Here is a 13306-nt window from a genome sequence, read left to right as displayed (position 1 = left end):
ATCTTGAAAGAATCAATGCTCAGTATGAGGGGCCTCCAAGTTTTTTTTGGCCCCTTTGGTTAGGTGAAAATTTTTCATGCTAATAATATTTTCTAAAACCAGTTGATCATGCCATACCAGTGGGTTAGCCCGATCAGGCCATACGATCACACGACACCAGTTCGTGTTTTAATAGATTTAACTAGGATCTACTCCATACCTCGCTTGATATGCATGTGTTTGCTGATTTTTCCACGCTATTACCCGTTAGCTTCGATTACCCCTGCTGTCCTTAGTGGTCTGCAAACTGTGCATTCCTTCAGACCCCACATATCCACCGGGTATTTTCTAGAAGCATATTCTTATTCAGCGGTGTGGTTGCCTGTCTGGGCCAATTGTTTTGTCATAGATGTTTAAAATTCAAGTTGGTGATCTCAAGATCTTGGATTCAAACTTAAAATTCTGGAGTCCCGATCAAATGACGACTAATGGCACATCTTTCCTATGAAGACTACATCCTAAGGCACCCGAACATCACCAGGTCCGCAACCCAGTCGGACCCGAACGGAACCCACTCCATCGCGGGTCCCAAGCTAGGCCGTTGAGCCCGTAGCGGAGCCCGAATGTCCATAGCCAGTGAGCGAAAGTGAAATGCAAATGCCGATATATCCATTCCAATCTATAATCCATTTGTCTTGTTGGCACGGGAGGGTTCGCAGAATTGATATGTATGATTTTAGTGTTTTATCCCCGACATGCCAAAAACGCCATCTGATCGTAAGCTAGATATAAAATGAAGGGTTCGAGTTGAGCTTGCAGTCTTCTTTACCTTGCCAAAGTCGCTTGTTTCGGGTTACCGAGCCTGACAGCCCGGCAACCATGGATCGTGTGCCGTCAATGGCTTACGTCTGTTTCGGTTTTTTCCTTTTTTGCTTAATTGGAGATTACAGGGATCAGCCCACACATGCCCGGATGATCACTCCACTGCCAAGGTTTGGGTAGTGACCGAATCATCTCTGTGGTCTGATTCGACCATGCGCACTTTGCTTGCTCGATGAAATAAAGTATTCGAGGAAAATCTCGGCTTGATATTATTGAGCCTGCATGGAATCGGGTAATATCGCTTTTCTGGGTACGAGTCACGCACCGTCTGGTTCCAGGATTGCCAAGAGCGGATCCCCGATAGCATGTGTTTTACGGTTTGGTGGCTCCCAATGTACTTCGTAACCGGGTTGCATACAATATAGAACGGCGAAAGGAGTAATCTGAACGAGTATCGCGCATCCATGGTATAAATACTCGCTCCCCCAGCTTGTCACCAGGTTCCCCAGTTTTGTCTTCTCTTTTTTATACTCGATCTCCGATCTTCCTTCCGCACTTCAGACAAGACCCCAGCCGTTCGCCAAGAGCGATTTTAAACACACTAGAAAATATCAACACTAGCAGCATGGATCACAATATGGGATCGGCTACTGAGCCGATGCATATCGACCGGAAGCTGCTCTATACAAACTTGGAAGAGCGAATCAAGTACCTCCACAGCTTCCTTGACTTCAACTCCAGTAAGTTCTTACCATAAACCGATCCCAAAGTGTCATCTCACAGCCACTAACGTTTTCCCAGGCGATATCGAAGCACTCTTGTCCGGCAACAAATACATCAAGCAATTGATCCCGGCAGTGGTCAACCTGGTATATAAAAAGATTCTCCAATACGACATCACATCTCGGGCCTTCCACACACGAACAACAGTCGACGAGACTGAGCCCGAAGAGGATTATCTCCACGAAGAGACACCGAAAATCAAGCGACGCAAGATGTTCCTGCGCTGGTACCTGACGCGCCTATGCCAGGACCCGACCACAATGGATTTCTGGCGGTACTTGAACAAGGTTGGGTAAGTTCACACACAAAACCCCGCCTTTCCGTTCCCCGATTCCCGGCCCCGGGGAGTCGATATTTTGTGGTGGTGCAACATGCTAACGTTGGGGTTTTGTAACACAGCATGATGCACAGCGGACAATCACGCATGTTACCATTGAACATCGAGTACATCCACCTCGGCGTATGCCTGGGATACATCCAAGACATCTGGGTTGAAGCGATGCTATCGCACCCTCATCTATCGCTGCGACGCAAGATCGCGCTCGTGCGCGCCGTCAACAAGATCCTTTGGATCCAGAACGATCTCTTCGCTCGGTATCATTCGAGCGACGGCGAGGAGTTCGCGGACGAGATTTCTCTATTCAACGACGCCGAGGACCAGGAGGGATACCTTGGCGATAAGCGCATTCTCGGCAGCAGCTCTGGTAGTTCGACTGAGGATGACCGGTCCAGTATTTCCAGTGGCGTGGCACCTTCTATAAATAGTATGGCGCCGTCGACGATAGGAGAGGCGTCAACTACATCCAGGGGGTCGGCGTGTCCTTTTGCGGAAATGGCCAAAAACAACAATTCGACCGAGACGAAGATTTGGGCCAATTGAGGGGGCCCCTGTGTTATTTGTGCGGGTTATCATTTGCATCTTCTAGGCGCTTGGGATTAGGGATTATGGGTGATAGGGCTAGACTTTGATAGTCTAGGGGTTTGGAAATACCTTGGATCAGCATAGACGGGGTTGAAAGTAATTTTAAAAGATCCGGAAGAAATTAGTACCTGGGCATCTCTAATTCATTTCGTTCATTTCGTTCATTTCGTTCATTTCGTTTATTTCGTTCATTTCGTTCGTCATGGTTATCTCATCCCGGAATGCATCCGGCTTTGTCATCTTTTCTCCCCCCGAACTCCCGAGCTCGGCTGTTATTCAAGGTAGTTGAAGGAGGCTTTTGCGCTCTATATCCGCAGACAGACCGGAGATAATTCCATTAAGCCGCTGAATAACGACTCCATACCCCAGGCATAACTAACCGATCTACGCTGGATTGGATAGAACAGTGAGCCATCAGAGTCTGCCCCCCCTTTGTTCCCCACCCCCCTCTATTTAGGTTAAGATCAGAGCTCCTATTAAAGCAGCTCAGCCCCTCCATTTGAAGAGACTGGTCCCTTTTTGTATTAAAGAGGCATTCTGCTGTATTATCCTTCTCCAACTCCCCTCCCCCAAAAAGCACTCACAATGGCCCAATCGAACAAGGCAGTGACCCCACTTATCATCAATAATGAGTCCATTGAGACCGATATCAAATTCGAAGTCCACGCCCCCGCCACTGGCGAGCTGAGTGGCTATTGCGCTGGCGTGTCAGTCGACGATGCCAACCGTGCCGTCGACAGTGCGCAAGCTGCCTTTGCCGCATGGAGCAAGACCAAGGCACACGCGCGCCGCAACATCCTGTTAAAGGCCGCCGACATCATGGACTCGCGCAAAGAGGAATTGATCCAGTACCAGCGCGAAGAGACCGGTGCCGGGCGACCTTTCTCAGAGTTCACTTTCAATATGGGTGTACTCTTCATCAAAGAGTTCGCAGGTCGGATATCCACGATCGAGGGTATCGTGCCGAATGTCAGCGGTGAGGGCGAGGGAGCTATCGTATACAAGGAGCCGTACGGAGTAATTCTGTCAATCGCGCCATGGTAAGCTTCGTGAATCCGATCTGTGGCATATACTGCAATTTATTAGCTGGCTTGGAATTCTTTTTAATTGATTTGCAGGAATGCCCCTTTCATTCTGGGTATACGCGCCATTGCGCTCCCTCTTGCGGCTGGAAACACCGTCGTTTTCAAGGGCTCCGAGCTCTCACCCAAGTGTTTCTGGGCTCTCGGCGACATCTTCCGTCAGGCTGGTCTTCCCGCCGGATGTCTGAATGTCATCTTCCACCAGCCCTCCGACGCCCCGGCCGTCACCAACGCGCTGATCGCCCACCAGGCTGTGCGTAAGATCAACTTCACCGGTAGCACGATAGTTGGCTCGATTATCGCTTCTACCGCAGGTAAATATATCAAGCCTGTGCTGCTCGAGCTGGGCGGTAAGGCGTCCGCGATCGTTTTGGACGATGCGAACTTGGACAAGGCTGCCATGAACTGTGCCATTGGATCCTTCATGCACGTATGTAGTGATGATTTCGATCGAGACAAGGATAATCACATACTAACAAGCGATACACAGTCCGGTCAAATCTGCATGTCAACCGAGCGGATTGTCGTGCAGCGCTCGATTGCAGACGAGTTCCGACAGAAGCTTACTGAGACAACCGAGAAGTTGTTCGGCAAGGATGCGCCCGCGCTAGTCCTAGTCAACACCGCAGCAGTCACTAAGAACAAGAAACTAGTGGCGGACGCTGTGTCTCGCGGCGCTAAGCTGCTATTCGGCGACGCCGATGCAAGCGAGTCCGTGAACACAGGCATGCGGCCGATCGTCGTCGATGGTGTCACCAAGGAGATGGACATGTATGCGACCGAGTCGTTTGGTCCGACTGTGTCTCTCATGGTGGTGGACACCGAAGATGAAGCGATCGCCCTAGCCAATGATACCGAATACGGTCTCACTGCGGCTCTGTATACCAACAACCTGTTCCGGGGGTTGCGGGTGGCTAAGCAAATTGATTCTGGGTGGGTTTTTGAGTCCCCAATAAGATCACTTCATTTTCATATGGTGGAGATTGGATTGAGGCTAACTTCTGTCTTTTTCTTGTTCTTTCTAGGGCCGTACACATCAATTCTCTGACTGTACACGATGAGGCTGTTCTCCCTCACGGAGGATGGAAGAGCAGTGGCTTTGGTCGCTTCGGAGGAATTTCTGGATACGACGAATTCCTCCAAACTAAGACTGTTACTTGGCAGGAATAGAAGCTAGACGCACAGGTACATACTTTACGACGATACATAGCAAACCTGTTTGATTTTGGGTCCGTTTTGGGTCCGTTTGGCCCCCGGAAATATTGGGCCGCCACGGACGACTGTTTCCCTAGTTGTGTTGATGGGGCTTGTTGGGGCTTTTTCTGGGCTTCTTTGGAGCCAAGTTGGGGGTTAGTTGACTTCGATCCGAACTTTGAAGCCAATGCAGCCAATGACGGAGCCGTATGGCGTCGTCTAGAGGAGTTACTAGGAAGAGGCGGTCCGGATACCCGGCTTATTATGATGTACTCCGTCAACGAGTTGAATATGACTCGCGGTGTGGGATTTGTGTTGCATCCGGCGTGCAGCGTAGTATACAGCTATACGAGATATTTCGGTCTTTTCTCCCCCTTTTTTTTTAGTTCCGAGTTTCCGATTTAGTTGTGTCTCACTTTTGCCATGAGGCTGAAGGTCATGTGATTTACCTTTTTCGCCCCCAAGTAAAGTCTAACAATACGTAGTTTGTAATAAACGAAGGACTTGAACCTATGAATAGCCCTCACGTAGTGGAATTCCTTTGAGACCCGATAAAGAAACATTTGAACGTCGATAGTTGCGAAGGCGCTGGACACAAGTCCCACCCTAAATTCAGGCACAGGAACGTAGCAAATCACGGCAACTCACCAAGTGAGACAAAACCCATTCTTTATTTTTACTTTTTTTTTTTCATTCTTACCTGTCTTAATTCTGGGAAATGAGCGATTACAACGGGTGAACAACACTGTATACTATTTAAAAAGTACTATAAGTGTACGCCGTACAAACATAAACTCCGACCCCCTGAATATCACTGTACAAGCTGTTGATCTTTCCTATGGACATCACACCCCTCAATGAACCGGTGGGATCGGCGATTGCATTTGATACGGCACGGGCCTGTCGGTGTGGAGTTGTGATGTGATTGTCGTGATAATCGTGAATATCAGTGAATATCAGAATCTAACCTGCAAGGTTAGGTTTCAAATTCTGCTTCCCCCGTGGAAAAGACACATGGTACCTGCACCTGCAAGGCACCGCGCTCCGTGCTGCAAAAGAGGGCTTTCACAATACCTGTACGACGCCCGTCATAGGGCCTGGGCTTAAAGGCGCAATGTCGTAATATCGTAATCAAGTAATTTCCCACTTTGATCCTCTTTTTATTAAACACGGGTGATGTATATGAGGAATAAAAAGGAAGCCTAGAAATATAGAATAATATCTATCTAATTTCATATAAAACATATGTACAATAATAACTGAGATGTTCCAGGAGGCTCTGTGGCAACCATGGATATTCCTCGGATCAGGTCCCAGCCTGAGGTTTTTGGTCGCCAAGGGTTCCATGGGTCCACGGTATTGAGGGGAACTTTCCTTGAAAGGCTTGACAGGTAAACAAATACATCACTTACTCCGTACCGGAATATATGGTATATTATTAGCCCCAGTCTCTCCAGGGCTGTGCCTTTCTTTCAGATTTAAGTTCTTCTTGGCTCCAGTTAAGTGGTATTTTAATCTTATATGTCGGGACACACTCTACATTAAGGGTCAACCGTTATTAGGAATAAAATTAACTTCCGGACTGCCCACCAATTAAAACTGGTGCCTGTCTGTAACACACTGGTATATTAATATTACAATAACATCGGAGCCACAGCCGGCCTGCATGCCCCACGAGGATAAGATGATAATTGGAGCATGAGACTATCATATACGAAAGGATGGCTCCTGTGTACTCGACATACAGTATTACATCGTATAGGATGATTTTGATGGGTCAACCGTTGAACTCATACGGGGTATTTACACAAGGAATAACCTTGGAGTCAAAGCCACACGAGGTAAAAAGTAAAATGTAGCCGAGGAAATGAAGGTGGAGCAGATATGGTTGGTCTCCTCGTTTGGGTATTATCGACCCACTTGGATGTGCCTCCGAGCTAGAAATGTAGTTCGCCTCCCCTCTTCTTTCTTTCTTCCTCTCTTAAACCTCTTCACATTCTTTTTTTTTCGTTTTTCAACGATAGTCATTCTTTTATTTCCCACTTCAGTCACTCTTTAGCAATCTTGACACTAAATCACCATGCGTTTCTCCGTCGCCACCGTTTTCTCCGCCCTCGTGGGTCTGTCTGCTGCCTACACTGCTCCAGACTACACCAAGAACCCCAGCGGCAATGCTATCTCCTCTCCCGGCCTGAACGAGATCGTTCCCGAGGGCAAGACCTACACCATCAAGTGGACCCCCACCACCACTGGTCCCATCTCCCTGGTCCTCCTGCGCGGCCCCTCCACCAACGTTGTTCCCCTCAAGACTCTCGCTGAGTCCATCCCCAACAGCGGCGAGTTCAAGTGGACCCCCGGCTCTGACCTCGAGGCCGACGTCAGCCACTACGGTCTCCTCCTCGTTGTCGAGGGTACCGGCCAGTACCAGTACTCCACCCAGTTCGGTCTCTCCGCCGCTGCTGGTTCCAGCTCCAGCTCTACCGCCGCCGAGACCACCAAGACCAGCGCCGCCGAGACCACCCCGGCTGCCTCCGCTCCCGCCTCCTCCACCGTTATTGAGAGCGTCGAGATCACCACCACTATCTGCCCCGAGACTGAGACCACCGCTGCTGCCACCACCCCCGCCCCTAAGGTCACCGCCACCGGTGTCTCCCCCGTCGGACCCCCCTCCAGCACCCCCTTGAGCTCCATCCGTCTCACCACCAGCGCCATCCCCAGCGGCACCGCCTCTGCTTCTCCTTCGGCCTCCTCCCCTGTTTTCAACAGCGCTGGCCGCAACGTTGCTAGCTTCGGTGCCGTCATGGCCGGTGTCCTCGCTGCTTTCGCCCTCTAAGCGCATTCTCTTTAAATGGGATCGCGTGCCGGTGACATCTTCTTCCTTTCTATGACAAGCGCAGAGATAATGTTTTCGTTATCCTCATGAGGCTTAATTTATTGATATCTTGATATGGGCTTTCTGGATTCTGTCTCTGGGCTGAGTTTCCGTCTTATACCATGTTTTCTTCTTGTCTATTATTTTTCTCGCATCTCTCTTCAGCTATGGTTGCGTAATGTGAAGTTCATGTCCTAATGTTTCTTCCTTCTTGTAGCCGACTCTCCCACAGGTAGATCTTAGGACATGGGTCGAGTTTTCACTATAGAGACTCGTAGATATCTAGCCCAATATACATACGTATGGAAAGTAGATAGTGTGATCGACAGACCTGGTAAAGGTGGAGAACCCTTATTGCCACACAGTTTAGCTTCATGGAGACACATAATCAAGCAAATTAGGGGCAAATAGAGGTCTGACAAACACTGCCTGAGCAAACGCCTACATCTTCGTACATCAAACAAGCAGCAAACAGTCCAGTGCAGGAGCCTGATTGTACTGGAAGATGGACTGCTGTCCAAACTACCTGCAGACGCCTAAGAGAAACAGCAAAGACGAAAGAAAAAAAAACCATGTATCTATAGAAGGCAAACCGAATATAACTTTTGGTACTATACGTGATATTTAATATACACTATTGGGGGCTCTCTTCACAGTGCAAGCATGCAGTCCAACCGACTTATTTTCACTTGACTTTATCAGCCTATGTTTAGGAGAAAACTACACCAACCAGCTTATTATTTTTAAGCATCACAGCTGCTACCATTCAGAGACCATTTGATGTAGGTAGCTTTCTTTCATCCGATTATATATCATATCCTAGAGACAATATTTAGTATGGAACTAGGACTGTACTTCCTCGGCATTTGTAATAACCAAATCTCCCTAAAGCTAACAGTAACCCACTATGAACCAAGAATGCATTATCTTGTCTCGTTCTCACCATCTTTCTCGTTCTACTCACGGCCCTGTTGAACCATTTGCTCATACCCATACTAGTCCTCCCAGCGCTTACAGCCCTCAGTCACGTAGACCAGCTATTAGATCATACAGTTCTGATTCTCTGCTATGGGACCGTACGTCCCCAATTCCAAGCGCTACTTTGATCGTCGGGTATTAGGTTGAACATGACTATCAACACATTGGTTAGAATCTCTGATTTCTGGTCCGAACTTCAGCTTCACTCACGCCCACCAATGGCACCGAATGTATCGTCAAGTTGTTCGAAGATATTCGCAGATGGGTATTCAGATGGTTCGATGGGCGCCTGTACTGGTCGGTCGTTTACCTTACTATCATCATGTATTGCCTGGGGTGTGTCTGGAGGCTGTCTCGAACGGGCCGCTGTGTGAACTTTTGACGCTGGAGCTGGAGGATGATCGCGGCAGACTTCTCGCTCGGATGGGGAACAACTCCCAGTATGGTCTATACGGGCCGGTTGTACACTTGAAATAGCACCCCTCTCAGATATTTCCCTAGGAAGACTTGTCTCTAGCCCCCCTCTCAAAGCACCGGACATTTCTCGCTCGATAGTCACTTTTAGCAACTCCGTCAGAAGCTGTGCAGTCTGCTTAGCAATACGATTGTGGGGCCCAAAGGCTGTGCTAGCATGAATAATACGCATGATTCCAGCCTTGGCCTCGTGCGCAGCTGTAGTGAATGGTTGACTAGTAGGCAGGATGCAAAGGATGACTCCTGCAGTAAATTGTTGTAGAGAAGTGAAGGATTCGGCGAAATGATGCTCGAACCGGAGGACCGGGATGCGAGATATTCGCAATGCAGCTGCTGTGGCTACTTTTAATGACTCGTTCATTGCGTCTACCACCGAGCGCGAGCAAGAACCGGTGATTTTCTGCTCGAGTAAAGGCCGATGAGCTTGTATCAGAGCTCCATCGTATGTCAGTTGGAGAGTTGCTGCCTGCAAGATGATTGTTTCTGCTTGGTATTGAGTGCGATGTGATAACCCTTTAATTTGCTTTTGGAACTGCTCTAGGCGATTGTCGGAGCTCCAAAACTCGAAATCGAACATCCGAGGAACCCTGTTCCGCCAGGAGATTAATTGCTTCTCTGAGTCTTGTGCAGCTTCTGCAATTGCTAGAAGGTCCTCGTTGATTGTCTCTTTTCTTAATTGGAGACGACGAAACCGCGAAAGGATGTGTCGAATGATGTTGTAGATCTCATATTTCATAGTGAAAAACCCAGCTGTCGTTGTTGGCATTCCATTACCAGATATCGATTCATTTTTCAGCAGAAGTGGATCAATGGCTAGGTCATCCATATCTCTGAGCGAATGCAAAGCGACAAGCCCGGTATCGATAGAGGAAGGCCGCCCATAGATGATAGATGCAAACGTGTCGCTGACAATAGCATGATTCCAGCAGCGAGAGCGAATCTCATCCACGACTGGATCTTCACATTGCGCTGATTTTGTATAAAGACGAAGGGCATACGCAGACCTCACACCCATACCAGAAACAGTCCAAGCAATACTCGGCGAACTATGATAAACATAATAGCAGGACACCAAGAGGCATACCTGGACAGCTTCAATTCGACAGTCGAATGAGATATCGAGCAGATTCCGTCGTATCTCATTGATCAACCCGTGCATCAACTTATGCCCGTCAACGGAATGTTCGCGCAACAATTTGTGTCCAGGCCATCTCCGATCTGGTAGCACGGATTGCAGCCCAATCATAGCCACGGCCAGGACAGCCATGGTAGGACTGAGATCCTGGCGTCTCCATGAGGTTTGGGAGATTATCCTGCGTGCGGTCTGTCGGAACGAGGGCTCATGGAATATCAAGATGAACCATTGCATTCGGTCGAAATAGACGTCGATCAGAGCTAACATCACGGCCTCTGGGGGAAGTTCCACTTCCGTTAAATGCCATAATGAGTTGTCTATCGCAGGAGCTCCTGTATCACCGGGTATCGACGCACCGGTCAGAGTCCGGCCAGCTTCTTCCTCGTTGAAAACTTGTCTGGCGAAGTCAATTGCAGAAGCATTAGCGCCAGACTGAGGCTCTTTTGGGGAGCGTTCCGAATAAGATGCTGAGCTCTCTGGGGCATAAGATATCCCAGCTCCTCCAGTACCATGGATAGAGTTAGAATTCTTGTGCGTCGCTGGTGCGATTGCTTTGTGTACTCTAGGATTCACATGCAAATTTCTGGCCCCTGGATTTTGTCTACGAGTCCGTTTTGCCGTGCGCGGAGATGTCTCGCATTTGTGTCCAGCGCGAGCACATAGCACACAAGGACGTGAGCTGTCGCACTATACGAACGCTATCAGGACCCTGGTTTCACATTAGGGGTGTCGTGAAGGGATCTACCTTGAGCTTCTGGCGGCGACATCTGTCACATGCTCGCGATGTACGGAGTGTCTTCTGCAACAGACCCGTTTCTTCCTCCATGAGTATAAAGATAGTACTCTATCCAGTCCCGTACAGAGATCGAAATCTGCAGGTCCCGTGTCACTAGAGATCACAAATGGGGTTACAACTGGGGTCCCCCGCACTTTCGGCGTGACCGAATAGCCGCGGGGAACCGAGCTTAGCGTACGCCCCACAAAGTATAAGAATAGAATAGAATAATAGTTAATAATATCTTGATTGATTTCATTCTGTGTACGCTAGAATAACCAAATGCTTTTAATTGTATCAAGTTGTGATCAAACCCAAGAGATGTCCACGAGCATTCTGCGCCTGTGAAAGAACAATCTCGGCCGCGGGATATGTTTGTAGTAAATGCCCAGCCGCTTCCTCGCAGGCGTACAAGTTCGACATGGCCTGCATCCTCACTATACTATCCGAACCTTTCAGGTCGGGGAGACTTGCCTCCACAATAATAATCAATATAGTAACAGTGCTTCCAGGGAGAAAATGAAGCATCTTGCAGTCATGCAGCTCATTGAGAATCTCATTGACTTGGAAAGTCAACCCTCTCATTTCTGAGACAAGGGTAGTCTGGAGACCATCTCCTCTGCTCGACGCAACTTGATAGAGTATGGACATCGTAGTGAGATGGAGGAGATATAGGAAAGCCTGGTGAACGAGTAGGACAATCTCCGGAGACTCGGTATGACAATCGTGCAAAAGGGATGGGGAGAAATAATGTGCTGGGGCAGGAAGGTTCTGAATCCAGGTTTTCAGAAGCTGTTCACATCCAGTTATGGCCGCCTGAGATATATTTGACCTAGGCACCATGGAGTATTCACAGTCCCCCGACTGTGACGTTGACCAATCATCTTGGTAAATAAGCTTGATGATGACGCCCAAACAATGAGCAAGTTTAATCTCCTGAATAAACAGAAGCATCATTCGCTCTTGATTTTCCCAGTTGAGCATAACAGATGCTTCTCCCAGCATAATCAGTACGAGGCCATGGTATGGCTCGGAGGAATAGTATCTCGTAGATTCCAATAGCGACATTGTGACATCGCTGTTTGGGATTCGTAGTGGTCGACGGAAGCCGAGTGAGAGAATGCGGTCGCGCACATAGAGACACCACCACAGCCTGTGCCTGTGAGAAAAACTACCTGTTTCTAAACTCGCCAGGAGACCGACGCGCTCTGCTGTCGAATAGGCGAGATCAAACCAGTATGTTGGGTCTTTGTGGCCGCCTCCACTTCCATGCCACTGCATCATGAGCAACAATGCTTGGATCTGGGTATACGCGTCGGGTTCGGTCTCAAATTCATAAAGAAGCTGATGGTAGAGTCGAAATTAGTCTTGGCTTGCCATGGATTTCATCTTCTCCAGATATCTCACCTTAGCTCGTCCAAATAATGTTCTTCGCAATGCTTTCCGTGATGAGAACCCAGCTTTGACGGCAGTTTCCTGCTCAATAAATGCACTTCCAGCCAACATGACAGCTTGATGAAGAAGTGGGCTCCGGAATTGAGATTCATCCTCTACCATGACATTTAATAAAAACCATTGCAGATCAATGACAGGTAGGAGAGGATGAACATATTTGATATAAGCCCCAAGCAACTCATTCCGAAGATCGATGGGAACTATCCTGAGAGCTCCTTTCAACTGTAGATATTCTTTACTTTCCTCCGAGAGATTCGGAAGCCGAGCTTCGAAAGTTCGCTGCAGTTCGAATGGCTGATTGTACTCCCCTAGAACAAAATCTGGGGTCTGCGGCGAGAGCAGCTCATTTATCGTCGTAAGATAACTGTCTAAGGGATATGTCTGCGGCACATTTTGCGTCAAGGTCATATGTGGTTGATCAGATATCGGCTTACTCCCCGATGTGACGAACTGCGCAAAGGGACCTAGCAATGTCAACAACTATGTGGAGAATGGGGGTATATGCTTGGCACATGTGTCTTATTTCTTACCTAGATCATCCCCGCCTCTTTCTAACCGATCTACATCCTCGGCATTGGAGAAAGCCGCCAGTAGACCGCTAAGAGAAGACGACAGATCCATCGGCACGGACTCCGATCGTTTCTTCCGGTTGCTGCTAAGGGGATTAGCGCTAGTATAACCTCTATATGCAGTTCCTCTTTCGGAACTCTGGGGAAAGATTTACCTTGATTCTTGGTGACACAGAGAAAGAAGTACTCGATTGAATGTGACTGACACGTGAGCCGAGGTCGGTTTTGTACTGGAGTTTTGACTGTCTGCACTCGATACACTCTTT

General features: G+C 48.5%; 5 protein-coding genes across 5 annotated transcripts; 3 read left to right on the top strand and 2 right to left on the bottom strand.

The window, feature by feature from the left end:
• Positions 1-1408: 1408 nt before the first annotated feature.
• Positions 1409-2464, top strand: N7537_001103 (protoglobin family protein; the record flags this gene model as incomplete). The annotated part of the gene is made up of 3 exons (XM_056892161.1): positions 1409-1541; positions 1603-1876; positions 1984-2464. Coding segments are annotated over 3 exons (888 nt in total), but the record flags the coding sequence as incomplete, so codon positions are not given.
• A 627-nt stretch (positions 2465-3091) lies between these two features.
• Positions 3092-4758, top strand: N7537_001102 (aldehyde dehydrogenase; the record flags this gene model as incomplete). The annotated part of the gene is made up of 4 exons (XM_056892160.1): positions 3092-3546; positions 3625-4018; positions 4079-4521; positions 4614-4758. The coding sequence occupies 4 exons, from the start codon at positions 3092-3094 to the stop codon at positions 4756-4758; spliced, it is 1437 nt and encodes a 478-aa protein (XP_056757155.1).
• Positions 4759-6862: 2104 nt separating this feature from the next.
• Positions 6863-7615, top strand: N7537_001101 (GPI anchored serine-threonine rich protein; the record flags this gene model as incomplete). Its single annotated transcript, XM_056892159.1, has 1 exon — positions 6863-7615. One exon carries the CDS (start codon positions 6863-6865, stop codon positions 7613-7615), a length of 753 nt encoding a protein of 250 aa, XP_056757154.1.
• A 1105-nt stretch (positions 7616-8720) lies between these two features.
• On the bottom strand, positions 8721-11067 carry N7537_001100 (Zn(II)2Cys6 transcription factor; the record flags this gene model as incomplete). Its single annotated transcript, XM_056892158.1, has 3 exons — positions 8721-8785; positions 8843-10928; positions 10987-11067. 3 exons carry the CDS (start codon positions 11065-11067, stop codon positions 8721-8723), a joined length of 2232 nt encoding a protein of 743 aa, XP_056757153.1.
• A 246-nt stretch (positions 11068-11313) lies between these two features.
• On the bottom strand, positions 11314-13092 carry N7537_001099 (fungal specific transcription factor domain-containing protein; the record flags this gene model as incomplete). The annotated part of the gene is made up of 3 exons (XM_056892157.1): positions 11314-12360; positions 12424-12935; positions 13002-13092. 3 exons carry the CDS (start codon positions 13090-13092, stop codon positions 11314-11316), a joined length of 1650 nt encoding a protein of 549 aa, XP_056757152.1.
• Between the last annotated feature and the right edge of the window lie 214 nt (positions 13093-13306).

This window comes from Penicillium hordei, assembly GCF_028827395.1.
Source record: "Penicillium hordei strain IBT 12815 chromosome Unknown utg000001l_segment0_segment0, whole genome shotgun sequence".
Lineage (NCBI taxonomy): Eukaryota > Fungi > Ascomycota > Eurotiomycetes > Eurotiales > Aspergillaceae > Penicillium > Penicillium hordei.
This window is presented reverse-complemented; position numbering and strand designations above follow the sequence as displayed.